At 58.7% G+C, this 27,186-nt stretch overlaps 1 protein-coding gene across 1 annotated transcript in view; it reads left to right on the top strand.

Annotated features, from left to right (window-relative positions):
- The window catches only part of LOC141573754 (IQ motif and SEC7 domain-containing protein 2-like), a 30,618-nt gene extending 4,225 nt beyond the window's left edge, over positions 1–26,393 (top strand). Inside the window, exon 2 of the mRNA XM_074344243.1 lies at positions 25,995–26,393. Within this exon, the coding sequence (XP_074200344.1) occupies positions 25,995–26,085 (91 nt within the window). The 3' untranslated portion in view covers positions 26,086–26,393. The remainder of the gene's footprint in view (positions 1–25,994) is intronic.
- Positions 26,394–27,186: the final 793 nt, after the last annotated feature.

The following is a 27,186-nucleotide window of genomic DNA, read 5'->3' as shown; positions in this document are numbered from 1 at the left end:
ACGCCCTGCATGCAGGGTCCCCGTACTGCCTGGTGGCTCTTGTCACCGAGGCTGGGCCCTGGGTGGCCGTGTGGAGGGGCTGGGATGGAACGAGAGGCTCCCTGGCAGCCTCTGCTTCTCCAGAGTTTCCCTGCAGAAGTCAGCGCGGCCGGCAGAGCTGCAGACCGGGTCCCGTGGAGCCGCCTCCCGCACGCTCTTGGTGCCCCCAGCCCTCAAGTGCTGAAACATCACTCAGGGAGGACGTTCTTCTGAAGCTCGGAGCTAGTGACTCACTCTGGAGGAGGTTTCCAGTGGCATTCAGTCTCTGTTGACTTTCCAAACAAGTGCTCCTCCAGTCTGTGGTGACATTAACCGTGACGGGGGCGCATCAGTTCGGAGGGAAGCTCAAGGGTGGCCAGTGACGAGGGGGCGGCCAGAATCAGTGACGCGAGCAGCTGTGCTCTGGCGGGTCCTGGCCTGGAGCCTTGGGAAGCACGCCGTTCTTCGGGGCAGCCGCAATGCCCCAGACCCTGGTCCTCAGTCTGAGGTCCTGGCCATTTCTGTCCCCTCTCCTCTTCCCCGTGGAGCAGAGGCCGAGAGAGGCTGAGGGGGCTTTTTGGATCTAGGAGGTGGGGTGGGGGCAGAGGGAGAGCCTGTGTTTACATTCTCATTCAGTGATGCTCTGTTCTTGCAGCCAAGACAGAGCCAGTGTCCAGTGCTAGGGAGGACGCCCCCCGCCAGGGACGGGCCACAGCCTGCTTGTGGGGGTTGGCCTGCTCGGACACAGTGTGCTCAGCTCCAAGGGAGCAGGGTGAGCAGTCGTTTTTTCCAGCAGATGGGGGAGTTGGCAGAAAGATGAGGGCTGTTCCTCTGAAGCTGTCTCCCAGCCGTCTGACAAGCTGCACGAATTCTTCTTTTACAACTTGGAGGATAAATCTCGAAATGCGCCTTTATCTTGCTCAGGTGGAGAGAAACGGGGGGCAGCGTGGTGGGTGAGGTGAAGTCACGATCAGCTCTGGGGTTCGCCTCCGCTCCCCGGGTTCAGGCCTCCGAGCCTGCGGGGACCCCCGGGCAGTGCCCGGGAGCGCTTGGACTCGACGGACAGCCCAGGACTCGGGAGTTTGGGGGCGTCTGCGTTTACTGTCAGGGGGTGCTATTTGTCAGCGGTTTCGTCTCTGACATGGTTTTGACAGCTGATCTCTTTTTTTTGTTCTTTGCTTTCTGTTTTCGTAAGAAAGAGCCATGTTTTGCCTCACTTGGGGAGGGCACCGTTCTGAGCTTGTCAGTGTAAGCGTCACAGAGCAGTGGAAAAAAACAAACCAACCAGCCGGACGTTGGGCAGAACTGGGAGGGGGGACGTGGACTGACCTAACTGAAACGGAGCAGGAGCTACAGATGGGGCCACGAGGCGGTCCGGGGCCACGCTCTTGGCCTGGAAATTCAGCAGGCCTCGAATCTGCCACCCCCCACCCAGTGCAGGCGAGGCAGCGAGGCCTTTGGAGTGTGAATCCTGCTGCTCCCTAGGGGTGACACGTTGGTGGGATATGCCAGACTGGTTATTACACGTGCTAAATGCTTGTCTTTTATTCAGTGAAGAGCTGCAGCCTTGAGTTTTCCAAATGCCTCCCCACACCCCAGCTTCCCTGGCAGTCTGTGGGGACCCTCTGGGTGGCCTCACGCAGGATCCCATCGGCCTTGGCCACCTCCCAGGAGGACAAGTCCCTGGGGCACGTCCCCCGTGTGAGATGGGAAGGCTGCCCTGTTCCCGGAGGTCAGACGTGGGGCTGTGCCATCCTGGCCCCGCAGGGGGCTGTGACCGGTGGCTCGGGGGAGGAGTGGCTCGGGTATTCAGGGTGTCCTGGAGGAGTGCTTTCCCCAGCATTTTATTCTGAACATTTTCAAACGGGTGGAAAAGTCGAAAGAACTGTGCCAGGCAGAACAACCCCCAGGTTCTACACCGAAGGTTTTGCAGTGTTTATTACACGCCTGTCCATCCGTGAGGGTGTTGGAACCACATTGAGGCAGGAGCTTACATTATGCAGCAGCGCCGAGCATGACCCAGGAGCCGGGCTGGCACCGCGTACTCGCTGTCTCCTTTTGTGCACTGACTGTTCCTGGGGAGTCACCTCGCCTGGTTCTGGTCCTTGAACTGCAGCTCCCCCGCCGCCTCGACTCGGAAGCACGTGACTTGTGACGGCGACCTGGAAAGGGAAGGTGCCAGGGACACTGGGCCCGGTAGGAAGTGGGGCCAAGTGGCGTGCAGTCCCAGGGCAGAAAGTAGATGGCCACCCTCGGGTGTTCACAGAGGCTTCCTGGTAGAGGTGACGTCGAGCCAGGGCTTGAAGAGCAAGAGAGAAGAGGATGGTGTCAGGCAGGTGAAACAGCACAGGTGGAGGCACTGAGGCAGGAAGGCAGGCGTGTGTGGGACTGGGAGGTGCTCTTGGGGTCGTGCCAGGCCTGTGAGTGGGGACGGTGGGCCAGTGAGGCCCAGACAGGCACCGACAGCCTGGGGCGCTTGCTCAGAACCCAGACTTTAGCCTCTTGTTGTGGGAGCCGGGTAGGCGGGCTCACTCCAGCCAAGCTGTGCTTTGTCTGAGCCTTGATGTTAAATGCTTGGCTTGGCTTCCTGGCAAGATTCACAAAGGATCAGGACAGAATCCTGTGTTTTGGGCACCTGGACTTAGAATCTTTCATGACAATCAAACTACAGTCATAATCAAGCCAGTCCTGGTGCCGCGGGCCGACCACCTTCTCCTGAATCTCCGTTGATGCGCCAGCCCTGTGCCCCTTGTGAGCTGCTCTCTGCTCATTTTGCAGACATGAACACTGAGGCTGAGGGAGGTTAAGCAGTTGCTCGCGGTCACCCAGTGGCAGAGGCGGGATTCGCACCCAAGTCTGCCTGCCTCCAGCACCCGTGCAGTTTGCCTGCCGCCGCTCTGCGCTCCGCTCCACACAGCTCGCTGCGTGATGTCGTGTTTGGGGGGACACGGGGGCCATTTCAGGATGGTGCCCTTGTCAGCTCACCCAGGCTCTTGGCTTCAGGAATAGGAACTGACTGATGCCCACCCAGGACAGCCCTGGCTTTTCCCTTCGAGTGCCGGGTTTGTCCTGTCTCTCGCTGTGGCCACCTTGGGGAAATTATTTTACCACCAGGAACTTGAGTCCCTTTTTGGAGAAATGGTGGTGGTGGCCCTCGTAGGCAGGAGGCGACTCCCAAGCTGTCAGGTACCAGCTGGCCCGGGCGGCCCACTTTGAATTGGCCCATTTCCCTCCCGAACACCTGTGAAGTGGGGTTGTAAAGCGCCACCACCCCACAGAGTGGCTGCAGGGATACACCCTTCGTGTGTGTGAGCGCGGGGCACCCCTCGCTCCTGCCGACGTTGGTCACCGTCCCCGCCTTCTCTGTTGAGAAGAGATGTGGTGTCAGGGAGCAGTCGTGGGACACAGAGGCAGAGGACCAGGGCTTGGCATTCCTCTCTGTTGTCTGCCCGCCTTACGCACTCCCACTGTAGCGGACCTTGAATCCAGCCCTTTAGTCCTCTGGTACAGCCTCTTCCTCTGTTGTGGGGACTTAATGCTTTAAAACAGAAGGCTGGGATGGGGTGTGGCTCGGGGGCAGAGCGCGTGCCTAGCATGTGTGAGGTCCTGGGTTCAATCCCCGGCACCTCCACTAAAAAATAAACAAATAAACCTAGTTATTCTCCCCCACAAAAAGCTTAAAAAACCCGAGAAGGATGGCTCCCTGCAACGAAGCAGAGGCCTCTGCAATGTCCTCCCCCTCGTCCCCTGCAGCCCACCGCCTGCTCACAGCTCTGCCAAGACCTCTTGGAGGCTCCGCCCCTCCACGGACAGCAGGCCTCAGTCACACACGCAGCTCCCCGGGTGTGAAAGCACTCCGCCTGAAAGGGGCGTCTGCGGTCGCTGCCCAGCCCGCTCTGTCCCCACCCACAGGCTGCTGTGCGCTGGGCCGTGGGCTAAGGGCCCGAGAGACACCTCTGTGCCGGGGCCTCCCCACTGCCCTCTCTCCCTGTCGGACAGAGGGCCCTGCGGGGCTGCAGCGAGGACCAGGCTGGATACTGGGAGGGGAGGCGTTCTGAAGGTCTTAGCTGTCGTGTGAATGAATGTTTCCTCACCCAGAGATGGGGTGGGAGGGGTTGTTACTTCCTCCCTTGTCGTGATGAGCAACAGTGCCTGTGGCTGACCCGTTCACTGCGAACACTTGCTGCAGCTCTGTGGGGTTGGTACCATCACTCTCCTGGTTGCCCAGATGGGAAACAGAGGCACGGAGAGGTAAGGAGCCGGGAACACCGTGGTGAGAGTGAGGCGGAGCTCGGCAGTCCCCCCCGGAGCTGTCACCTAGACACTTTAGAGGACCCTTTACCTTGCAGTCTGTTGTTTACAGGGAACGCACCCTGTGTCATATGTCCTTTTTAACATACTGAGCCTCGTTTTAAGGTCTGACCCACGATCTGTCCTGGTGAGTGTTGTGTGCCTCCTGTGGTTGTCGGGTGGAGGGTCCTCGCTTGTCTGTTCGGTCTGGTTGGCTCACAGTGTTGCTCGCGTCTTCTGTCTCCTGCTGACCTGCCTGCTTGTCCTCTCATCGTGGAAAGTGGGATTTGATGTCTCCAACTGTTGTTGAATTGTCTGTTTCTCCATTTATTTCTGTCAGGTTCGCTTTGTGTGTTTTGGGCTTTCTGTTATTTGGTGCATACATATTTATAATTATCGTGTCTTCTTGATGGATTGACCCTTTTTTCATCATAAAATATCCTTTCTTGTTTCTGGTAACTTTCTGTCATAAAGTCTACTTTGTCTGATTGTAGCCTAGCTCCTCTGGCTCCCTGTCACTTCCTGATGGTGTGAAATACCTTTTTCCATCCTTTTATTTTCAACCTATTTGTGTGTTTGAATCTAAAGTGAGTGTCTTGCAGACAGCATGTGGTTGGATTATGTGGATTTTTTAAAGCCCATTTTTTCCAGTCTCTGCCTTTCGGTTGGTGTGTTTAATCTACTTACATTTAGTGTAATTATCGTTCCAGTGGGATTTACGTGTGTGACTCTGCTATTTTCTATTTGTCTTAGATCTTTTTTCTTCCTCCATTCCTCCCTTACTACCTTCTTTTATGTCAAGTAGGTATTTTTCTAGGGCACCCCTTCATTCTCCTGTTTCTCTTAGTACACAGAGGACCTTTTAGAGTAAAGTAGAACTTGTTCGAGCGTCTCTCTCCTCGCCCTGAGAGAATGACGGCAGGGGTGGGAACTGGACAGTGAGCCCAGAAGTGACAGGCCCCAGGAGAAAGCTGCTGAACCGGGGGATGGGCCCACGAGTGTGGACCCTAGCAGATGTGGTGGGCTCCGAGGGCCCAGCCCAGAAGCTCCCTTGGGGACAAGGACAGTGAATTATTTGTCTCTGCTGTTTTTATGAGGGGCCCTGCCTCGGGGGAGGTTTTAGTGAGTGTGTGCTGAATGAATGAGGGAGGGGATGAATGACTAAATGTTCTAGGTATCTGTGACTATGTAACCGATTAAAACCTAGAGGCTTAAGTCAAGCTTCCCATTATTGTATCTCAGATTCTGCAGGGCAAGGGTTGACAGGGCTCAGCTGGTTGGGTCTTCTGTTCCCTGTGTTGTCGATGGAAGTTACTCCGTGGTGTTCACAAAGTGGACGGAGTCAGGAGGGTCCAAAGCAACTTGACTGATGTATTTGGGCGCTTGTGGACATGTCTGGAAGGCTGGCACTGTGGACTGGAGTGTGTGCACGTGGCTTCTCCAGCAGGGGGACCTCAGAGGGGGTGGGCCTTTTTACGGGGTGGCCCCGGGATCCCAGAGCCAGCGTTCCAAGACCTGGTGGGAGATTTGAAGCTTCTTGTGGCTCGACCTTGGGATATTTCTGCCATGTCCTGCTGGTCATGCAGACACTGAGGCCAGGTTCGAGGGGAGGGGATCGGGCTCCCCAGTGGAAGGAGGAGCAAAGATTTGCAGCCACTGTCAACCCCCCACCTTCCATGCGCTTAGGCCCCTGCGTCCCCAGCTAAGGCCGCTGAAAGGGTCGCTCCTGGCCGGCCCACAGTGGGGCCCAATGTCTGCCTCTCCCTGCATGGAGCTGGCAGCCTGTCCTGCCCTGGTGGGGTCACTCTCCATGGGGGCCATGCATCTGAAGGGCATTCTCCTTCCTCAGTCCATCGGGAGCCAGCACCGGGGCTGAAAAAGCTTCCCAGCCTCCCACTTGACCAGGGAGCAGGCCAGACCCCCGCCCGGTTACTCAGGGAACGCCTGCCCACTCCTGTCTGCACCCTCCTCACTCTGAGCTGTATTTTTAACTCCTGCCATATGCGAAGCCGCCAAAACACCCGGGGAGGAAAGGGGGTCTGGAGGAAATCACCGCTGGTGCCTTTCTGGTAAGTGCAGGGATTCAGAGCGCCACGTCCTCCTTCCCGCCCTCCCAGCATCGGGGGCGTTCTGAGCGGCGTCCCTCCTACCTGGGGGGCAGCCATCCTGCGGGGCTGGGGGGGTCCCTCCGCTTGGCTCCTGCCTGCGGGGGCAGGGCCGTCACATGGGTGGTGGCTGCGGAGGTGGGGGGTGCTCCGAGCACCCCCCCACCCGGTGAGCAAGGGGTGCGCCCTCTTCCTCCTCTCTCTCCCTTCCCCCCCTCTCCTCGGTCCTCTTGGCACAGAGGGGCATTTCCCTGGAGACACTGTCTTGCTCAGAAACCTGCCCCGGGGTTGGGGGGGGGCTGTTCACGCCGCCGCTGACGCCAACGACGCCGCCGACGCCGCTGACGCCGGACAACGCCGGTGACGCCCTGACGCCGGACGCCGCCGCCGCCGCCGACGCGTGCGGTCTTCGCGCCCCGCGACTTGGCGCGGGCTCTTCCCTCTGCCTCGAGCGCCCCGCCGCCTCCTCCGTTCCGGCCTCTGGAAAGCCCACATGTCCTGTAAGGACCGGCCCTCCCCTTGGGCCTTTCCATGACTTTGGTACACGTTACAGTGGCTCTAGTCCTAATGTCTGTGCTGCGGCCCTGGGCCCCCCGGGGCCGCCCGCCTGACTCCCGGTGACGACGCCCTGCCCGGCTGCCTGCCCCCCGCCTCCGCGGGGCTGGGGCACCAGACCCCGCTTCCCTTCGGAAGGGTGCTCTCCAGCAAACTGCTCTATTTATAAGGAGATGTCTTCAGGAGGTCCCCGACTGTCACGTGGACAAGCCCAGGGTGTCCAGCATGGAGTGTGCACGCCCCCGGGGCGAACAATACCCCCGCTTGAGGTACAGGGGAAAACGTGGGAACTTCTGTTCCTGTTGCTCATTTAATTTCATCCTTCAGTGGGGTTTTTTTGGGTTCTTCTGTGACATGCGTGACATTAGTGCAGTTGTGCCTGCACGTGATTAGCGAGTCTGCAGGGACAGGAAGATTGTGCGGGTGTGCGCCCACAGACTCGGGGGACTGTGCGGGTATGTGCCTGCGGGCTCTCCCGGCAGGGGAGACTCATCGGGAGCCTAGCGGCCGGCGTCCTGGACCACGGCCGGGCTGTCACTGCTTTCCCCCGGGAGGCAGCTACTTCAGTAACATAGGCGGAATAGGTGTGTGTTGAGCACCTGCTGGGTGCCAGCCAACCCCTCCTGTAACCTGCGCGGCCCCGCTGTGCAGAGGAGGAAAGGGACACTCAGAGGGGTGAAGCATCTTGCTTGGGGTTGCACGGCTCGTGAGCGGCAGGGCCAGGTGTGACCTGGTCTTGTGACCCCAAACCTGTGGTGGGAGCTGTTTCTCTGGTCTCTGGGAAAGGGGTCCTGCTGGCAGTGTCCGGGTGAGGCATGCAAGGCCCCTTCCCCACGGAGGGGACTCGTCCTTCGTCCCCCAGAAACCTGAAAACCCTGGCCAGGAGGAGAGGACGAGGGTGGACCTGGAAGCAGTGGCCAAGCGGGACTACCTTCTTGTTTAGGAAACAAGCTGCCTCTGGGCCCCGAGGGTGAGGGCGGCAAGGAGAGGTGCTGATTCTTCACCATCTTCCCCAGTTTTCATTCACCAGATGCCAGAAATCCCCCCCGCCACCTGCGGGAGGGGCCCAGAGGGATGGCAAAGGCAGCTTTGTCTTGTCCGCACATCAGCCCGCCTCCTCTGCAGGGACTGTACTTGGTGTAGAAAGTGGTGTCTCTGGTTTCTCCCCTAAACTGGCTCTTCACGCCCAATCCAGCCAGTGTGTACGGGCTGGGCTGCGTTCTGTGCGGACGTGCGCAGGGTAGGCTGTTGGGGGTGCAAGGAGGTGCCCAGGGCTGGTGGGGAGGCAGGTGCCCTGGCCTCTCCCCTGTGCAGGGGTCGACGAGGAGCCTCCCTGGGCTGGGGAGGAAGGCGGGTGTCAGGAGACGGCGAACCCCAGGTGGGCACACACCCCCTTTCCCACTGCCCTCGGGGCTCCACGTCCTGGGTTCTATCTGTGTCCCTCTAGGAGGGGTTGGCTTTTGATTTCTTCTCAAGGTGACAGCTTCAGCGGAAGCTCACAGTTTTTCTCCCTGAATGGCTGTCTTTGCTTTAATTTGATTGAAGCGGACTGCTCCCTCCCCACATGTGTGCTGGTGGCTGCCCCTCTGTGCATGGGCCGGGCCACCCTGAGCCCCTGGTTCAATGAGAAGGACCCCAGCCAGGGGGTCTGGGCCTCGGGGACCCGTGGGCTCAGCCTGGCCCGGCTGCCCCGCAGGCGGAGTTTGGCTTTCTGCCTGTGAAAGGCCGGCTTTGGTGGGCTCAACCTGTGCCACGCCCTGGAGTACTTTCCGCAGTTGAGACACCTCCAGGGCAGCTGTCTCGGGCTGCCCCATCCCATGGGGAGGTCAAGGGCCATGGGGCCTCTCATGCCCCAACTTGCCAAGCACAATTTGGGCCATAAAAATTACTGAGGCAGGAGCATGCGGGCCTGGGTTTGGGCCCTGGCCCTGTCCTCGCAGGCTGGGCGGTTTCCTCACCTGGAGAGTGGGCAGGAGCGTGGAGCCAGAGTCCTCCCTGTGGGACACAGGGTCAGCACAGCATCGCCAAGGAGTGCTCGCCCTGCACGAGTCAGTACTACTTGGGAAGTTGTGGCGAAGATAGTAAAAGGGTATTGGAGGGGGTGGCCCCTGGCCTCAACGGGGAGGATGTGTGACCCAGGTAGCTGCCCCCCAATAGCTGCTTCCCCCCTTTCCTTTAACATTAAAACTTTTGTTCTCTCATGTGTTATTATGTTCTAATACGGCCATGATGCCAACAAGGATAAAGACTGCCTTTCTCAGCCTCCCTGGTGGTTGGCTATGGCCGCATGGCTGCCCTGGCCAATAAGAGGCAGAAGTGTGGCTTGCAGCTTCCGGGAAGTGTCTTTAAAAGGAAGGGGTTGTTCCTTTGCCTGTTGCTCCTCCTTCCTGTTGGCTGAAATGAGAATGTGATGGCTGGGGCTCAGGCAGCCATTTTGGGTTGTGAGGACAATGGCTGCACCATAGGGATGGGAGGGCAGTGAGGTGGGAGGAGCCTGGGCCCCTGATAACCCGGGGGGAACTGCCTCATACAGCCTGGACTACCCACCTCCAGATTCTTACATGAGAGAATAAAACTGAGTGTTTTAAGTCCTTGTTAATAAACAGCATGGGAGTTAGGGGCGCCGACCCTCTGCACAGTCGAAAATCTCCATCTGCGTTACAGTCAGCTCTCCGTGCCTGTGGCTCTGCATTCATGGGTTCAGCCAACCTGGGTCATGTAGTAGTGTAGTGTGTACTATTGGGAACAATCTGCTGCTAAGCGGACCTGCGCAGTTCTAACTCCTGTTGCTCAGGGGTCAACTGTATTTACTTTCGACCCTCTTAGTCAATCCTAAGGTTACAACGGGGCTGTGATTTGAAGATGTTTGAGCACATGTTTGGGGGCCCGAGACCTCAGTGTTTGAGCCAGTGCGGGTGGGGGTGGGTCCTCCTAGGCCCCTAATGTTGACATAGTTGCTGAATTTAATCACTCAGCGGATGAGGGCTTAATGACTTAACACAGTGTGAGATACGGAGGTGGACGGTCAGCCAAGCCCTCTGAACCCTGACCCTCAGGGGATGATGGATGTCTTGTGACAGGGCACCACGTGGGCTGTAATGGGGGCCAGCAGGGTCCTCTTAGGGGAAGAATCTATGGGCTGGCCAGGCTGCCTCTGCTCAGGCCAGGAAGAGAGACAAGATGCTAGCCTTTTGGGCAGTGGGAAGGGGGACACCTGGCCACTCCTTCTGGGCCTTGGTCACTCCTCAGGGTCTGGAGTTGGTGTCCCCACCCCTTTCCCAGGGAGAAAGGGCAGCTCCCAGCCCACTGGCCCTTCTGCTCTCAGCTGCGAGAGACAGAGACAGACATGGCCAGGGAAGGCCCTGTAGGGAGAAGAGACACAGATAGACTGAGAGGTGGTTGGCAGCTGTGTTTGACCCTCGCTGTCTCTTCCTTGCTTGCTTCTCCCCTGTGTGGCGTTAATGTAGACTCACTCATTGATTCATTCACCCACCTAGCACTTGCCGAGCCTCCTGAGTGCCCCCCTGATGGGAGGGAAGTGAGGGGGGAGGGAAGGAGGGAGGGGGGCAGGGGAGGAGCCAGTGCTGGGCACCCGTTGGGAAGTGCCTCTGCCAGGTGTTTTGAAGGAGCTGTGTCTGTAGGTTGATTTTGAGGCTAATGAGATTCATTATGGGAATCGGGTGGAAGCAGGTCTGAGCCCCAAGCTGGCTCCCAGACAAGGGGGGAGTGTTCTTACAGTTGCTTCCAGCCCTGCCCCTTCCCCTGGGCCCCCCCGTGTCCCCACCCAGGTGTGTCCCCACCCAGAGGTGCCTCCCAGCCCCTCAGCTTCTGAAGGCCCCACACAGCTCACCAGGGGAGGGGCCTGCTCGTGATTCTGCTTTGGTCTGAAAACCAACTTGAGTTTGAAAAGAGAAACTGTGACAGGCAGCAAGGTGGGGGTGGGGCACAGAGCCTGCACGTGCGGCCTGGAGGACGAGGAGGATGCAGCCCTGCTGCAGGGTCTGCAGGGTGGTCACTCCACGGAAGGTGAGTTTGCCGGGGCCCCCCTCGTCCTCCCCACCGCCGGCTCAGCAGGCGAGGACAGGAGCTCTGATCTATTTATATCAAGTCCAACAAATCGTCTGATCTCAGGGATGCTGTTCAAAGCCTTTGTTGTGCCCACCTCTTGCACGCTGGCCTCCCCAGCCGGCAACTCAGGAGCCAAATGCAGAGAAGGGCTGGGCTTGAAGGGCCTCCTCGTCCCTATGCGGCTCTGAGGCTGGGAGCTCGGCCAGGGTCACTGGCTCGTGGGCTCCAGGCCCCTGCTCTGATCTTCTGTTTCTCTGCCGCAGGGCAAGGGGGAGGCTGGCAGGAACACGTGTCAGTACAGCACCTACTATGTGTGCAAGCACAAAGGAGGGCGGCTTGTCTTACTTTTAAAAATTGTGGTAAACATACGTAACATAAATTTACCATTTTACTCATTTTAAGTGTGCAGGTCAGGCACTAAGCACATCACACTGTTGTGCAACCATCCCTACCATCCATCCCCAGCACCTTTTCTTCCCAAACGGAGACTCTGTCCCCACTAAACACTAGCTCCCACTGCCCCCCAGCCCCTGGCCCCCACCGCCCTCCTCTCTGTCTCTGTCAGTGTGACTCTTCTAGGGACCCCAGATGAGGGAATCACACAGCACTTGTCCTTTGTGACGGGCTTGCTTCACTGAGTATCATGTCCTCAAGGTGCATCCATGTGGCAGCAGGTGTCAGCCTTTCCTTTCCCTTTAAGGCTGAATATCATTGCATTGAATGGATGGACGACGCTTTGTCTGCTCATCTGTCAGGGACTCTGCGGTTGCTCCCTCCCACCTCTCGGCTACTGCGAATGATGCTGCGGTGAACGTGGGTGTGCAAATGTCTCTTCAGGACCCTGCTTTCCATCCTGTTGGCTGTGTTCCCAGAGCTGGAAGGGCGGGTCACGGGCTGAGGTGCTGGAGACTTTCAGATGCAGGAACTAAGCCCCCGTGTGACCCGCCATGGTTGGTGTTAGTGTCTGTGTTGCACAGAGGAGGAAACTGAGGCAGAGGGTGGGAGGGTGAAGAGAGGAGTGGGTGCAGAGCCGCTGCACGACCCCTCTGTGTCCCAGCTTTGAGAGAGATGTGTGGCCGACTCCCTTCTTCTGGGGGTGGGGCATCCCTGGGGCTGGGCGGCCTCTCCCTTTCCTGCGGGTTCTGGGCAGCCTGGGCCCTGTGAGACCCAGCTCCACCCTCACCTGCCCCGGGCTGGCCTGGTCCCTACCGAGGGAGCCTCTCTCTCTGCACCCGGAGCAGCGGCCCAGGGCCTCATGCGCACCCACCTGCCTGCCCGCCCGCCCTGCACTCCAGGCTGACAGTGATGAACGTCCCTCCACCGCTCCAGTTATTAACTCTGCTGCCCAGGGCTCTGGCAGCTCCAGTCTCGGGGTGCAGTTTGGGTTAGGAGCTTGTCGGAGGCCGTGGCCCCTGTGGCCGTGTGTGGGCATCTCCCCCTGCACACCATACAGCCTCCCCCATCTGTTTCTGCCTCTGGGCCGGGTGAGGAGGCGAATTCATCACGCCCAGGCTGGCCTGGTGCATCTGTCATCGCCGTCCAGCCAAGGCCTCTCTCCGGCTCTTCCCATACCACGCCCCTCCTGGTCCTCCCCTGGCATCACGACCGCCCTCCTCTGCCTTCACGGAGCCTTGTCCCTCTGTCCCCACTCCATGTGCACAGTCATTTGCTCGCACGGTCCCTGTGGGCAGTTGGCTGCTGCGGGGCTGGCCTTCTCCCTTGCGGGTGGGGTCCTCACCCAGAGAGCCCCCAGACCTCACCTCCCACCTGGGCTCTGGTGACCCGTGGTGGGGCCACAAAGCTGGTGGTCCCGCCCCAAGGCAGGACATTTCTGGTGCGTGCGCTCTAGACCCCGGGGGTCAGGCTGGGCAGATCCCCGCCCTGAGCCCCTCGCAGGCTCCCTGGAGGGCACCCCTTGGTTTGTCCAGGCCTCTGCGGCCTGAACCTGCCCTGGGGCACCTCCGTTCTCTTGCTCGTGCACTTGGGCTTTGCAGGCCTGCGGTGCTGCTGGTGTGCGCCCAGCGCCGCTTCTCCCCGCTCAGAGTCCCGGGGGGTGGGCAGTGCGTGCCCCACTGGGCTTCCTCCTCTGCAGGGGTGTCTGGTGAGGGCGCCCTCCCGCATGTCACCCACGGGCCCGCGGGCGTTTCCTTGGGGTGGCTGCCCAGGTGGAGCTGCTGCTCACAGGGGCACGTCGATCCTAACCAGTTTCCTTGTCAGTGAAATGGGCTTAATGTTCGTACCACAGAAGATTGTTGGGGGTGAGATCCTGGCGTGTGGAACACGGTCCATAGACGCCAGCTGCTGTTGGCTTGTGCGACGGGCCCGGGCGTGAGTTCAGATCTGGTGCCCATTGCCCGTGACACCCAGCACACGAGGGGCTGGCCTGCCCCGACCCGGTTTTCCAGCCACATGAAGAGACCCTCGTCTTTGTCACCTGAGTTTACAGCAGGGAGTGCAGGGTGGCTTCAGGAGCTTCTGATTTCCCCAGACAGAAAATGCACCTGCTCATGAAACTTGCCTAAGAAGGACGTGCTCAGGTGTTTTACAAACCCAGCAAGCCCGGAGCAGGGCTCTTCTACACCGGCCCCAGCTGGCCAGCCAGGCTCGCAGCAACCAGGATCACACCTGACAAGCCTGGAGCTTGAGTTATGCAGGGCACAGAGCCACCTGCCATGACCTGCACAGTGTGCTGCTCTGAATTCATCCGGGGCTTCGGGGTGAGGTGTTGGCTCTGTGAGCTCTCTCGGGACCCAGCATCCCTGGCACCTGTGGGACAGACAGGAGCCCTGCGGACCGACGCACAGCTCCCAGTTACTGCCGTGCAGGTGGTTATGGAGGGAGGGGATCGGAGGGCTGTGGGGGACGTCAGGCCGTGACATAATCCCATCAGGAGCCTCCCACAGCCGATGCCTCCGGGAGCTCTGGAGCTGGGGTTACCCTGCAGGGATATTCCTAATCGGGGCGAGGGGACACCTGCTGCAACATGACCTTTGTCCCTCTGTGTGGACCAGACCCTAGATGTCTGGGAGTCACAGCCTTGGCCACAGGCGGCTCCCCGAGAAGGACCAGCTGAGAACCATCGGCAGCTGGCACCCTGGCAGGGGCGGCATGAGGGCCTCGTCCAGAAGGGGGACCAGGGCGGCCCCCACAGCGCCCACTCCAGCTACCTGGGCTGATCCTTCCACAGCACATCACCTGCATCCCTTCTGCTGTGCAAACCCCTCTCCCTCCTGTCCGCTCCTGTCTGCTCCTGTCCCTCTGAGCTGGCAGGTCCGGCCCCCCCAGATCGCACCCAGCCAACAGAGGTGTCTGTTTAAAACCTGAGTCAGTTGCCAGTGTTTACAGATCAGGGGATTCCACATAAAGCCGGAGATTTCTGCCTTCTCTACATCCTGAGCAGTGCCCCCTCCCCTGCACGGGAGGCGCTCTGGCTGCGGGGCAGCATTGCCCCCGGACCGCGTGGACACGCTGTCCCCACTGGCTTTCCCTGCCCAGGGTCCTGACGGGGGCTGGCGGCCCCGCCCCTGTGAGCTGCAGGTCGATTTTAGGCTCTTTATTCCTCACTTACTCGTTCTGCCCGTGTTTGGGGTTCTGACTGGGTGTCAGGCTCTGCACTGTTGCCTGGGCCCCCTCTCCTGGGGAACTTAGGTCCTAGTGGGAACAGGCACTCCAGGGAGAAGCAGGGCCGTAGGGACTGGAAGGTCTAGCAGGACCCAGAGGAGGAGGGTGACAGGGTGCAGTCTTGGGCTGCCTGGTCAGGGAAGGCCTCCGGTGGGTGCCCTTGAGCCTTGGAAGTGAGGGGTGAGAGGCGTGGGGTCTGGGGGTGCCCACTGCTCTCAGCAGCCAGTCCCTGGGGGCCAGGATGGGCCACTGCTGAGGCTCCTCCATCCACCTGTGCCTCCTGCCACCATGGGCTTGCTCCGCCCAGATGACCCTCCTCCCCTCAGCACTGAGCCACCTCCTCCAGGAGGCCTTCCTGGCTGGGCCTTGTGCCCCCGTCACCGGGACAACAGCTTGGTTGTCTGTTTCCATGCCCATGTCACTCACCTGGAGGACCTTGGGGTCAGGGTCACGGTCATGGCTGGCCTCTGGGCTATCTTAGTCTCTGTGCCTTCAGCCGGGCTCAGTGCCTGGCCCAGAACAGAGGCTTGGGCTGGACGTCTGGGAGGAGGCAGCTGTGAGTCAGGCGGACGAAGGTGGATGGAGGTGCCGGTGAGGCACACTGGTTCTCAAACCACCTGGGACGCTGGGCTCATGCCAGGTGGTAGCGATGCCCCCAGGAACCAGGGCTCTTGGCCACCTTTCCCACAAGCACATGTTCTGACCTAAAACGATCATTTGGTGAAACAATGGAAAGTCTTACCTCTTACTGGGTGGAAATGAACAAGGGTGTTGTGGGGACAGATGCCCCTCGGGGGTTAATGCCGTGTTTTACTCACCAGCCTGTATGGTTTCTGCATCGCTGCACAGCTTCCCTCCTCGGCCTCCCCCTAGAATGTCAGCCCGGGATCAGGCAGCCCCCTACCTTTCCGTTGGCTTCCAAGGAGCAGAAAATGTGAGGCCACAGAATATCGTTAACGAGCATCGTACAAATTAAGGCTCCTGGCTAGGGGATTGCAACTTCCCTCTGCCCTCCACCCTCTCCCCTGCCCTGCTCCCCCCCCTTCTCCTCTCCCCTGCCTGGGTCCTCCAGGGATGGGGAGCCAAGGCCACTTACTGAGATCCCGCACCTGGTCTCGCCTCTCTGGCAGGGGCGACTTTGGCTGGGACGCTGTGCCTTCTCCCTGCCAGCATGACTGTTCTAATTAGTCATATTTTGCAAGTAGATCCGCTTAATTGCAAGCAGCACTAAATATTGGTGTATAAATAAAGTCATTAATAACTGTATGTGCAGAAATTTCTCCCGCCAAGCACACGACAGCCGGACCCCTTTGACCATCCCTTGGGTGATCTCAGCTGGACAGTGATGTTCCTCTGGCCGCCTCCCGGCACTTATCAGTAACCACAGGTGACAGCAGGTGGAGGAGAGTGATGGAGGTGTCCTATAGGGGAGGAAGAGCCACAGTGGGCAGGGGGCCCTCGGGACCCGAGGAGATGGTTCCAAAGCGGGGAGCCCTGAGTGGCAGCAGCGTGGCGGGTCTCATGTGATCATCGAGTTAATGTACACTTGAACAGTGAACAGTTCTGCTTTAAACGCTGTGTTCTTCATCCCCTAGCCCAGGGGGCCGGCAGTGTTTCCCTGATCCCCATCTGTAGAACGCAGATGGCAGCATCTGTCTAGCACCCTGGGGATTGTTTATTTCTTAGTGTGTTTATTGGGTGCCTCTATGTGCCAGGTTCTGGTCTCTGGGACCATCATGTGCCTGCGTGGCTGAGGGCAGCCGAGGTGGAGCAGAGAGGTTGGTGGGGAGCCTGGCCAGGAGGGCGGGGATTAGGGTTTTGCCCTGGTTGCTCTGGAATAAGGTCCAAGTGGTCATTTTAGAAGCCCTCTCTGTGGTAGGAATTGCTTCCAGGGAGGCAGGGGCGGGGGCTGCGTGGTGGCCCAGGGAGAGGTGATGGACTTGGCAAGGGAGGCACGTGGAGGTGGTCCGAGCCGGGGTGGGCAAGGCCCAAGACTCACAGCTGGGCTGGGGGCGAGGTGTGGAATCACGGAAGACCCCCTGGGTTTCTGGCAGTGGGTGGTGGTCCCAGATCCCGTGGGCAGGGCGTGGGGGAGGGGCAGATCCAGGGGGCGGGGCGGTGTGAGGAGGCCGCGCTTCTCCCTGGCTGGAGTCCCCTGACTGTTGTCTTCTCTGGGGTCTACTTTTTTTTTATAGCCAGTTTTCTTAAAGAGTATTTTGGGTTTGCAGGACCATTGAGCATTCATGACAGAGAATCCCCATAGACCCCTGCGGGCCCCCTGCGTTAACGTCTTGCGTTAGTGGGTGCGGTGGGTCACAGCCTTGGAGCCGGCGCTGCCACGTTGCTGTGGTAAGAGCCCTGGCTCTGGGGGGCTCGCTCTCGGTGGTGTGCCTGCTGTGGTTTGGGGAAACGGGACTCCATCCAGAGACCCAGAGCAGCCTCACTGCCCCGAGCACCTCCCGTGCTCCCCCGTTCAGCCCTCCCCCTCCGCCAGCCCCTGGAAGCCACTGACCTTTCACTGTCTGCACAGCTTTGCCTTTTCCAGAACATCAGAGAGTCGGAATCGCACGGTACGTAGCCTTTTCAGGCTGGCTGCTTTCACTTAGTTTCCTCCGTGTCTTTTCACGGCATGACACTCATTTCTCTTTAGTGCTGAGTAATGTCCCGTTGTCTGAATGGACCCCGGTTTACGTGCCACCCTTTTACTGAGGGAAGTCTCGGTTACTTCCAAGCTTTGGTGATTATGGGTAAAGCTTCTGTAAACATCCGGTCGCAGGTTTTGTGTGCGCAGAAGTTTCAGTTTGTTTGGGTAGACACCAAGGAGCGTGATTGCCGGATCCCATGGTGAGAGTAGCTACAGTTTTGGAAGAAACTGCTGAACTGTCTTCCAGAGAAGCCGTGCCATTTTGCCTTCCTAGGGTTCAAGGTGTTTGACCCCTTCAGGGGGCTGTGGGTTCCCAGAGCCTCACAGACCCGAGGGCTCTCCCCACTGCACCCCAGCACCCCCTGCCCCATCTCCCTAGTATCTCAGCCCAGGAGGGCGGTGTGGAGCCCCACCAGATGGCCAAGGTCTCAAGTGAGCACACCCCAGGGAACCATCCTGGAGTCTCTCCCACCGGGTGGAGCAGGGAAGGTGGGAGGGAGGGAAGGTGGCCTGGGCTGGGTCTTGTTTGGAGGCGAGGCTGGCGTGCTTAACTCCGCTGGGGGCTGCGTAGACCAGAGCGGGATTAAGTCACCCGGCGTGTGGTCCAGATGTCTGTCTCGTACGCACCCAGGGGCAGCGGGTCTGGGAACACTGTGATGGAGAGCCGACGTTCAGGGAGGTTGCCTGCACAGAGCCGGCACCCGGGGACTACCTGCTGAGTGAACTGTCCCCGAAGGCCACTCTGGGGTTGGTGAGAACCTTTCCCTGAGGAGCAGTGGGATTGTGCCGGGTTCAAGCCTGCCCAGGCCCTCCCACCCAGCCACAGACAAGTTACTGACCCCCTCGGCTTCAGTCTGCCCCTCTCCAGTGGGGACAAGGGTGGGATCAGAGTCCCGGTTATGATAGAGGTTGGTGCACGGTGCACTCAGCGTATGAAGTAGCGATAATTATGTCATGTATAATTATGTGATGTAATTAAATAACGTGACTTATAGATTTTCTTTTTAATTTGGTAAAGTGAACGTAACATAAAATGTACCACTTTCCCCAGATTTCAGTGTCCAGTTCTGTGGCATTAAGTCCATTCACATTGTCATGTGGCCATGACACCCGTCCCTGGAGCTTTTACATCTTCCCAAAGAGAAGCTCCAAACTCGTTAAACAAACGTTGTTATATACTGTGCTATAATAACCCATGGTTATTGTGTTTTTTCCTGAGACGATTTCAGCCAAGGGTCCACCTGTTTATTACGAGAGTTTCTCAACCTCGGGGCCTCTGACACTTTGCCCCAGGTAGTCCGTCTCTCACTGGGACCCATCTGTGGGGTGTTTAGCTGCTTCCCTGGCCTCCACTCACTAGATCCAGGAGCACCCGCTCCCCCGTCCTGATGCTGGAAAGTGTCTCCAGGCCAGTCCAAAGCTGCAGTCCTGGAGGATGGGGGGTCTGGAGAGCTGGCGCACAGGGAAGACGGCCACGCCTGGTGGGCTGTGCGGAACACGGGGCAGACGCCGAGGGAGTAGACTTCTGGTGCTCTGGTCACACGCAAAGTGCAACTGTGTCGGGAGACGGTAAGTTAATTGGCTTGACTTCAGGACTCACTCCACTCTGTGTGCACCGCATCACCACACTGTGCGCCTTGAATACACACAGGTTCTGTCTGGACATGTACGAGTAAATGAAAAGTCTCCCGGTGCCGCCCCTGCCCCCGGGGCTGGGCTGTAAGTGCCTCTGATGAGATCCGCTGGCTTGAGAGCCGGAACCCAGTTGGGAAGGCGGGCTCCCCACTGGGGAGCCGGTCAGGCATGAGACCCGGGGAGCTCCTCCAGCCACCGAGAAGGCCCCGTTGCTGCGCTTGGCCCCCGGAGCCGTCTGTCCTCTCCGGACTTCCTCCTGTGTGGGGAGACGCTCTCGGCCTGGATGCCGCCCCGGGTGGCGCTGTCGGCATCCAGGTGCCGGTTCTATGTTTCGGTTTCGGGTGCAGGCCCCACTGCACGCCGCAGCCCCGGGGGGAGCTGCTCTCTCGGGCAGCCCAGGGTCAGGGCCCCAGCCCAACAAGGAGGAGCCGACCTCCAGGCCCCCTGGGAGCCCGGGGCCGGGGAGAAGCTCCTGCAGACCCGCCTCCCAGGGCCTTGGAGGCGGTCTTGACCCTGTGGGGAGGTCGGAACGAGCCTGGTGAGGCCCTGGGGTGGCTGGGAGCCCGGAGGAAGCCCTGGAGCGGCCCCCCTTCCCGATCTGGAAGCTTCTGCTGAGGCCCGAGTGGGGCCCACTTACCAAATTTGCACTTGACGCTGACCCAGGAAGGCTGCTGATGTGTGGGATCCAGGGTGTAAGTGATTCTGACACCCCTAACTGCTGGGCAAAAGCTCACGGAGTGAGAATGACGAGAGATGAGTTGACGGGAGAGCGTGGAGGGGAGGGGAGCTCGGGGTCGGGCCAGGCGGCTGATGGCCCGAGAGCCCGTGGGGCGTCTGCGGCGTGTGTGCAGGATGGCTCCGAGAGCAACCTTACCCGAAAGGAGCCCGCCCTCTCACCATCTCCATCACTGCGGGGGTTTTGAGTTTCCTGTCGGGCCCAGCCCCCCTTCCTCCTCCACCCCCTCCCCCATCCGCTCTGACTCAGTGGCTCAGACTTCCCAGCACACCGGATCAGTTACGGGGCTGTCTTCCCAAACTAGAACAAGGGGTCTGTGCGTAATTCAAGGAACGTCTGAGTACATGATTGTACCTTGTGTGTGGATTTGAAAACCCAGCATCCCCATGAGACAGAACTCCGGTTCAGCCCTGGTGAGTTAAAGCCGATGACGGAGCTTGGCAGCGGCGTGACGATGTGTTTTTCAGATGAGCTACTTGACTGAAGTAGGCCGTCCTCCCAGAAGCGAGAGCCTCAGCCTCAGGAGCCCAGCTAAGTGTTGTCACCAGGAGACTGCACGCCCCCACGCCCCCACATGCACCCACACAGGTGGGTGACAGAGACACAGGCCAGGACAGCCAGGGGCAGTGGGGACCCCCGACCGTGCGGCTGAAGTGCCAGCCTGGCCCTGCTGGCCACAGGTCAGGGCGAGTCCCTCGCTCTCTGAGCCAGGGGTTGGGGCTCCCCTGCGCCCACTTGCTGGTCAGTACGGTGTGGTCACGTGCATTGCAGCGGCGAGGACGCCCATCAGGAAGGCCACCGTGCCTCACGCTGGTCCCCTCCGGGCTCCACAGAGGCCAGGTGACCAAGGGCGTGGGGACCAAGCCCGGCTCATCACGCTCTCCTCCAGGGGGTTTCCCGTGTCCAAGCGCCCAGCCCCGCGCTGGGCCTGGAGCTGTCTTGGTGACTGTGGCACCGTCCCTGCTGCCTGCGTCCCCCGGGCTGTCCCTGCCCCGCAATGGGTGTTTCTCACACACACACACACATTATTGTGGTAGGATACACGTAACATGAAATCGACCGCCTTAGTCACCTCTGCGTGTCCAGTTCAGTGGCACTATGTGCGTTCACACTGTTGTGCCACTGTCACCGCCACCACTCCAGAACTTCCTCACCTTCCCACGGCAGTCCGTACGGGTTCGCTTTTGCAGGTGTGTTGTCCCACAGCTGCCTCTTCCACACCAAAGGCCGCAGAGGCTCTCACGGTCTGTGTGTGTGAGAGGGGGGCTCTGCCTCGGCCAGCGGGGTCCTCGTCCGAGGTGCTGCCCCCTTCTCCGGTGAGCCCGGCTGGCTGAAGGGAACTGTCACCCAACACGTGAAGCCACGGGAGCTCTGCCCGGCCCCTCTGTCCCGGATGCAGCAGGTGCCGTCTGTCATGAACGGGGCGAGAGTCCAGTCTCATCCCAGCGCCTTTCCCGCTTGAGGAGGAGGTCGCCAGAGCCCCCAGGAGCCCCCAGACCAGCCTGGGAGTGAGAGGCCGTGACCTTAAGGGCTGGGGAGGGGCTCAGCGTGTAAGCCGCAGCTGCATCTTCATTACTAGAGGCCACCAGAGCTGCCCCACCTGCTAGCACAGAGGCGTCGATGGAGAATGGAGAGGGAATCGCTCTGGAGCAGCCTGAGGTCCCGACAGCCCAGCCCCGGCAGGTGCTGGCTCAGCCGCAGAAAGCCTCCAATTTACACAATTAGCAAAGCCTGCTTTTGTCTCTGCTTAACAAAGTCCTGGAATTCAGCATTTTCCAAACGGAGACATCTGCAAGGTGTAAGATGTAAGATCATGACGTTTCATGGTCAGTTAAGTTTGGGGAATTCCAGGTCTGTCAAGTTTCTTTGCTGCAGGACTTCTCAGAGCCTTTAGGGAGCTGCTGGATGTGCGGATAAAGCAATGGATGAGAGACAGCTGGGCTTTGCAGCACGTTCTGGTCTCTTCTGACTGGTGCTCAGTTTGAAGATGGAATCTCATCTCACTGCAGCCTGTGTGCTGCTGAGTGGAGCCTGGAGTGCCAAGCGCAGGTGGATTGTCACAGACGGAGGTGGCTCTCATGCCCTCAGTAAACAGCTCGGTCCAGCGTGGCGAGTGCCCCTTGGGGCTGGAGTTCCAGTCAGTGAACCTGAAGGCCACCCCCACGGAGTGGGACAGGATTTGAAAACATATTTGCTGGTCGCCTCTGCCGGCTCCTTCTCTCCAGTTTGGGCTGCATCTCCCTGGGTCGTTTATGAAGATCGTACTGCAAGTGCCAGGCACTGGGCTACCAGACGGGGTCCTGAGCCTAAAAAAGTGGCCGTTCCTGCTCTCAGGGTGCTCCTGGCCCGCCCTGTGGGAGGGGACGTGAAGGAGCCCCCTGTGAGGCATTTTACCTGAACTCAGTAAGGCCAGGTTCATCCACATGGTGGCCTGGGCACACTGGCTCGGAGTTGACTGGTGACAGAGGACCGAGGGGTGAAAGACGAGTGTTGGAGGCAGAGTCAGAAGCAGGGGAAGGGTTGCGTTTGTTCTGTGGGTCCTGACGCTGCAGAGGGGGCAGCGGTGATGGGGTTTCTGCAGGTGGTGGGTTGTCAGAGGCACGGGAGGTGAGGGGTGCCGTCACCATCCTGCACGGGGCCATCACTGTCCGCCCAGCAGCTGTCCTGGGCCACCTTGACTCAGGCCGGTCCACCCACAGGAATGGATCTTTGATGACAGAGATTTCCCGACCTTTCATATTTTTAGTTTCTTATCAGCAGAACCTTCTCTCCAAAGGCAGCCTTCTGTGGAAGTGTGCCGAATAAGTCAGAGAAAGCAGAGACGCCTGGGAGTGCGGGGGACAGAGCGAGGGCCCCCAAGGCAGTACCCCCCGAGCGCGGCATCTAGGGGAGCCTGGCGCGTCAGCCCTCCGCCACCGGGAAGCCTCTCCGTGGCAGGCATGGCGGGGGCTGGGCCTCGGCGCCTGTGGGGGCGCTTTGCTGCTTCCACAAGCACAGCCCTCCCCAAAGCCCCCGGGGTACCTGAGGTCCGGCCGGCGGGGGTGGGGGCGGCATGGGTTGAGGCCAGAAACCCCAGAGGCAGAGAGCCGGCATGGGAGGCTGAAGGCGACAACTCTGCCCCTTCCGCTGTGTCTCCGGCCCCAGCCCAGGCCCTGCGTGGAGTTGGCGCCTTCCCAGGTCTGCATCTCTGTGTGTCGGGGGGTCCTGGGCAGAAGGAGCAGGTGTTCTTGCCTTGAGAAGGTGTGTGTTCGGGGGGGTGCATCTCAGCATGATGGCAGAGGGTTCTGGGATTCGGAAGTGCCTAAAGATGGGGCGAGGGCACTTGTCAGGCAGTGAGCCTCCCGTCACTGGAGTGTGTGCGAGCAGGGCAGAGCCGTGGCAGAGCCGGGGAGGAGTGGAAGCTTGGAGGGGGTTCACCTGGGCCTCGGGGGCCCTTGCTTGATTGCTCTCTCCTCCACTTTCTCCAGCAGGCTCCTCTCGGGAGGCCGCTGGCTGGGGTCACTCAGAGCGTGGGACTGGAGTCAGACAGCCTGGGTGCTGATTCCAGTACCACCTACCACTGTGGGGCCTCAGTTTCCTCATCTGACAAATGGGGGTGAACGTGGGACCCTCCTCTTCGAGCTGAGGTGAGGGCGCCGTGATTTAACACACATAAGGCACCAGCTTTCCTCTTTTTGGAAAACTCTCCAGACTTTCTGGGTGATGTGAGCTGGGGAGGCGCATTGCAGGTGCCCTTAGGACCACCTGGAACCATAGTTTCCCCACGAGTGAAGACAGGACACAGACCTGGGCTCCACCCCCGGCAGGGGGCCAGCTCCTGGAAATGTTGGCTAAGCAGACAGGCTGGAGGCTCTCACTTAGAAAATTCTGGAAGATGGGAGTCGTCGGGGTTTCCAGCCCAGCATGGCCAGGCTGTGGAGGACGCAGCCCTGGGGCCGGGCTGCCTGAGACGTCGGCCTTTGTCTAGAGCCAGTCTGGGCTCTGATCTGCTGAATGGCCCATCACAGGGCCGTGTTTCCGGCTCTCTCTCTGCCTGGGGGCCAGCAGGGTGGTCTCGCCCTTGGATGTCTCTGCATCAGGACGAGGGGCAGCTCGTGGGTGTCAGCTGAGCCTGCAGGGTGCTGGAGCTCTAGGTCCACCGTCACAGCCACCTCCCCAGGTCCTGGCGGGGGACCCGCTGGCCCCACTGTGCAGGAAGCAGAGGCAGACAGCAGCTGTGTCACTGGCGGAGGGGCCCGTCTGTGTCTCAGAGGAGCGTGACAACGGTTTCACGACCCACCTCCCCAGCTGGTCCCAGCCCTGTGCTCGCCACCCACCTCAAGTCTCTTCCTGCCTCATCCCTTCCAGTGACAAGTGCTCCATGTTAAGCCATAGTGGCGGTGACTTGAGACAGTTCTGACACAAGAATAACCTGCTTGGGCATTTGTCACCAGCAGGGGCTATTTCCTTAGCCACCCAGGCCTCCAGGGTCCCAGAGCCATGCCCAGGGGCGGAGAGGGCAGCGGGCTCAGAGTCTTAGGACAGGTGGCTGCCCCAGCGTCGGGCGACAGCATCGCCCTCCCCTCTCAGAAGAGAACCCCCTCCACCTGCTCTCACGTTTTCACATCCCATCTGGTCCAGCAGCCAGCCCTCCATCATCCCAGCACAGCCCCCACAACCAGCTCAGATCACTGGGGGACATGGAAGGGAGAGGCCCAGGGATGGGGGGAGCATCCACCCAGAGAGGGTCCCCCCGGGCCGTCTCACTGGGGATTTTGTGGTTGGGGATGGTGTGGGGCTTAGAGACCCCAACTGTGAATAGGGATGTTTCTGAACAGATCTGGGCTCTCTCCTCCTCTGAGCCCTCGGAGGAAGGTGCCTGCAACTGCTTGCATGGCCAGTCCCTGCAGACGGGGCCGACTGTGTCACCCTGTCACCAGCCAGGAGGGTACAGTCACCCTCTCTGACCCCAGCATTGGGAGACAGCTGGGCCCCAGTGCCTCCCTAGAGAGCCAGGAGCAGGGGAGGCGTCGCTGGAGAACCCCCACCTACATCTGATGGGGCCCCTCTGAATCCTTCCCTGGTTCTGATCCTATAGAGACACTGGATGTTTTTTATTTTATTTTATTTTATTTATATTTTAATTGAAGTCAGTTACACTGTGTCAGTCTCTGGTGTGCAGCATAAGGTCCCAGTCATGTATATACATGCATATATTTTTTTCATTAAAGGTTATTGCAAGACATTGAATATAGTTCCCTGTGCTATACAGAAGAAATTTGTTTTTTTTAATCTATTTTTATATATAGTGGCTAACACTTCAAATCTCAGACTCCCAAATTTATCCCTTCCCACCCTTTTCCTCTGGTAACCATAAATAAGATTGTTTACTGTGTCTGCAAGTCTGTTTCTGTTTCGTAGATGAGTTCATTAGTGTCCTCTTTTTTTCTTTTTTCCTTTTTTTTTTTAGATTCCACATATGAGCGATCTCATATGGTATTTTTCTTTCTCTTTCTGGCTTGCTTTACTTAGAATGACAATCCCCAGGTCCATCCATGTTGCTGCAAATGGCATTATTTGAATTTTTATGGCTGAATAGTATTCCATTGTATAAAGGTACCACGGCTTCTTTATCCAGTCATCTGTTGATGGACGTTTAGGCTGTTTCCATGTCTTGACAATTGTAAATAGTGCTGCTATGAACATTGGGGTGCAAGTATCTTTTTAAATTAAGGTTCCCCCTGGATATGTGCCCAGGAGTGGGATTGCTGGATCATGTAGGAAGTCTATTTTTAGTTTTTCGAGGAATCTCCATACTGTTTTCCACAGTGGCTGCACCAAACTGCATTCCCACCAGCAGTGTAGGAGGGTTCCCTTTTCTCCACACCCTCTCCAGCATTTGTCATTTGTGGACTTTTGAATGACGGCCATTCTGACTGGTGTGAGGTGACACCTCATTGTAGTTTTGATTTGCATTTCTCTGGTAATTAGTGATACTGAGCATTTTTTCATGTGCCTGTCGATCATTTATATTTCTTCCTTGGAGAATTGCTTGTTTAGGTCTTCCACCCATTTTTGGATTGGGTTGTTTGTTTTTTGAGTGAGCTGTTTATATATTCTGGAGATTAAGCCCTTGTCAATCACATCACTTGCAAATATTTTCTCTCAGTCCGTAGGCTGTCTTTTTGCTTTGTTTATGGTTCCCTTTGCTGTGCAAATGCTTATAAGTTTAATTAGGTCCCGTTTGTTCATTTTTGCTTTTATTTCTATTGCTTGGGTACACTGCCCTAGGAGAACATCACTGAGATTGTGTCAGAGAATGTTTGCCTGTGTTCTCTTCTAGGAGGTGTATAGTGTCTCGTCTTATGTTTGTCTTCAAGCCGTTTGGAGTTTATTCCTGTGTGTGGTGCGAGGGAGTGTCTTCACTGCGTTGATTTCCGTGCTGCTGTCGGCCTTTCCCATCACCACCTGCTGAAGACGGTCTTTCTCCGTTGTGCACTCGTGGAGGCGCCTGATAGGTCTCGTCCCTCAAAGGACATCACATACGTGAACACACAAAGCTGGCACATCTCATGGAACCCTCGGAGCCTCAGGATGCGGGGCGTGGGATGGGAACCCCGGCTCCGTACCCAGACCCCCATACTGTTTCCATCTTTCCCCTGTGCCGTGGGAACAGCCCACATCTCAGCGCTGGCTGCTGGCAAACTCACATCCCATTTCAAAATAAACCCCGGGAACAGTAGTCTGGGGGAGAGCGAGTAGATGTATTAGCTTTCATGGTGAGAAACCACAGGGACCGGAATAACAGGATATGTTTCTCATTAGCTGTGAATGCCGGAAGAGCGAGGAGGAACACTGGTATTTTCTGTCCTTAATCAAGCCCAGCGAGCACTGTGAGGTGCAGGGCTCCCGCCGGCGCCCCCATCCCCGCTGTCGCTGTGGCCATAGCCTGCTGAGGATGTGTTTCCTTTTTTTAACCCCAGCCAGACCAGCCTCCAGACGGGGTGGCTTGCAGGTGCCCCATCATCCGTCTGCCCAGCTGCGAGAATGTATTCGCATCAGCAGCAACAGGACGAGAGAACGCGCAGGGGAAGTAACTTCAGAGGAAGGGGATTGGGATGGGCTCCCAAAGTGAAGGGAAGGCCTGTGGGCTTCCTCTCAGAGAGAGGTCACAGCTGCGCCCGCTGTGCGTGAGACCTGGGGTTGTGACTGCCCGGCCGAGGACAGGGACAGCTCTGCCAGCCCAGGCACAGGACGGGGACGCCCACACCCTGCCCCCAGAGCCCCAGGGCACTGCGGGCCTGGCGGAGAGTGGAGGGCATGCCTGCCCCGGGGAGGTGTGGGCAGAGCAGAGCAGGGCTGGGGAGACCCCGGGGGGGCCTGGAGGTGATCCTGGCAGAGTGGGTCGGGGTCTTCCAGGGAACTGGGAGTGGGGTCCATCAGGGAGACAGCAGATGCAGAGGCAGGGTCTGACGGCGTCTGGCGTGTTGGGGAACAGTGTATGTGATGGGAAAGGTGGGCTCCATCCCAAAGTG

Source organism: Camelus bactrianus, chromosome 17 (genome assembly GCF_048773025.1).
Source record: "Camelus bactrianus isolate YW-2024 breed Bactrian camel chromosome 17, ASM4877302v1, whole genome shotgun sequence".
Lineage (NCBI taxonomy): Eukaryota > Metazoa > Chordata > Mammalia > Artiodactyla > Camelidae > Camelus > Camelus bactrianus.
Note: the sequence above shows the minus strand (reverse complement) of the source record. Positions and strands in the feature narration are given on the sequence as shown.